The sequence below is a fragment of the Centruroides sculpturatus genome, unplaced genomic scaffold, assembly GCF_000671375.1.
Source record: "Centruroides sculpturatus isolate CEXI.00-Female unplaced genomic scaffold, Cexi_2.0 scaffold1972, whole genome shotgun sequence".
Lineage (NCBI taxonomy): Eukaryota > Metazoa > Arthropoda > Arachnida > Scorpiones > Buthidae > Centruroides > Centruroides sculpturatus.
The window spans coordinates 48,816-51,347 of NW_019386193.1; the positions used below are offsets into that span (position 1 = coordinate 48,816).

The 2,532-nt window shown below is 30.1% G+C and overlaps 1 protein-coding gene across 1 annotated transcript in view; it reads left to right on the forward strand.

Annotated features, from left to right (window-relative positions):
- The window catches only part of LOC111614020, a gene marked incomplete at its 3' end in the record, with an annotated part of 37,744 nt that overhangs the window by 6,279 nt on the left and 28,933 nt on the right, over positions 1-2,532 (forward strand). The window contains exon 4 of the mRNA XM_023355398.1: positions 1,720-2,470. Within this exon, the coding sequence (XP_023211166.1) occupies positions 1,720-2,470 (751 nt within the window). The remainder of the gene's footprint in view (positions 1-1,719; positions 2,471-2,532) is intronic.

Consider the following 2,532-nt stretch of genomic DNA (forward strand, 5'->3'; position numbering starts at 1 on the left):
AATTTGAGCAAAATTATAATTTAGACGTTTTATTAATGCAAAAATTAAAATTAAATAAGTTTTTAAATGCCATTAGATCATTATTAAGACAAAAATAGTAATAAATAAGTCTTAAAATTAAATATTTCGTTAAAATTTACTTAACGAATTATTTTTTTAGTAGCTTCTATAAGGCGTCATTACTAAGTTTTAAGCAATATTAAAAAAAATTATTAACTGTTTAACTCATATATTTTTGAAAATATTATAAATAAGGATTAAGTAAAATTAGGCTACATTAAATATAACGTGAATTAGGCGAGAACGATGTAGAAAACTTTTTAAAAAATAGGAGAAACTAGTTATTAATCATTGTCATTTAGAATAATACCTCTCAAAAAATCATTAATTATTTAAGATCTGTATATTTCTATTGCTGGTAGATTATAGAGGCTATAAAGATAATTTATAAAAGTATATAACAATATATTTTGCACATTTAAACCAGTTCTGTACATTATAACACACGACACTAATCAACATTACAAAATGTTTTCTGCCTAGAACGGAAGAATAATAATTACAAGATAGTAACAAAAGTTAATTGTATTGCCAATAGATAATTGTAATTAAGTAAAGTAAAGTAAATATTAAAGTCCAGTTTCTTTATTAAACGATCGATTAATGAAAATTGTATCATTGAACATAATAACAGTAGGACTGTATCAGATGCCAAATCAAGTGACACCGGTACAAGTTTTCCAACTGATGAATATTCTAAAGGTAGTAACGACGACTCGATCCATCATTTGTACACATTGTGGTATGCAAAGACATGCTAGACCTGTGACCGGAATGTCAAATCGAACGATTCTTTAAGTCATCGAATAAAATAATCATCCATAGAAACTTGTCATCTGCATGAATTCAAGAAAATTTATTGATGAGCTTGAGTACTGTGCCATGTCAAGGATTATTACATTAGTTGTAGAGTTTAATTGTTTTTATAGAAATCATATTTACAGAATATTAATCCTGTTAGGCATATTCCTTATGATAAACATCATAATTATACTTGTCTTGGAATTATTTTCTTAGAAGTTTATTCAGTTTTGAATATATTAGTGGTATATACATCAGAATATATGCTTAATATTGAGTTAGTTGTTATTACATATGTTAATTATCTTACATTAAAAAGTAGATATTTTCAGAATTTCGTATTATATTATAACTTAAAGTAATTTTTCTAGGCTTTTAAATTAAACTTAATCATATCTCGCATCAAATATGCGATTTTTGTAAATACAAATGCTAATATTTAAATCTAATATACAAGATATACATATTATTAAAGAATATAAATATTTATTACGTTATTTAACAGTAAAATACTGGCAAAATTATATATATTCTTTTCTAATATACAAGATATACATATTATTAAAGAATATAAATATTTATTACGTTATTTAACAGTAAAATACTGGCAAAATTATATGATAGATACAGTTTTTGCAACGTGAATAGTAAGACATTTAACACAATTCCATTTATGAGAATACATTTCCTTTGTATATAGCACATAAAGTAACTTAAAAAGAATGCAAAAATAATAAAAAGTAAGTTAAAAACTATTATCAAAACCAGAAAAAATTAATTTTAACATAAAATTTCGTATGCAAAACGCAATATAAATGACACAATAAGCCATTATAGTTAACATTACATAGGATGAAGAGAGAAAACCACCAACGGACAGGTAGACTCAGACGTCGACGTCTACCTCGGATCCGAAGGCTGCAAATCAGAAAACGGAGATTCACCAACAGTTAATGGTATCAAAGGAGAGCCAGTCTCTCCTAAACCAAGCAAATTAAGTAGTTTGTTGAATGGTGAAGAATCGTCGTCTCCGATTCGTGTTAAACAAGAACAACTTTCACCAGAAGTATCCTCTCCTACACCTGTCGATCTAGTGAGTGTTCCTCTTCCACCGGTCACAACCGTGGTCACCCGACAGGTTATTGACTCGAATAAGAATCGTGAAATGCAAGCCGTGGGTGCCACTGTGGTCTCTTTGGGTGATACCAGTCCAAATCACACTTACGGTACACAAGTTTATGCCAATATATCTCAGTCTCCTTATCCAGATGGACTGACTGTACCTCAATACGGGGTGCTCACGAATGTGGTTCCTGTTTCCAGTCCGTCGCCACCTCAGTACAGTAGTCAGAGTTCAAGAACTGTTTACACTTTGACACCGAGTGATTGTTATCGAGATTATTACTCCTCTTCCGATCAGTATCAGACTGTTCGACAGCATCTCGCGTCTTATTCCGATCCTGCAGATAATACATTCGTCGATCGATTCATTCGCCATAATTCTAACTACAAAACTTCCCTTCATGCCTTAGCTGTCGATCTACATTCACCTGATAGTGGTATAGGTGATACGACCATCACTCCAAGAGATAGTAGCGGGCTTCCACAGGTAAGAATAGACTCTCCATTTTAATATATTTAATGCAATATTTAGGTTAAATTTTAACTTTA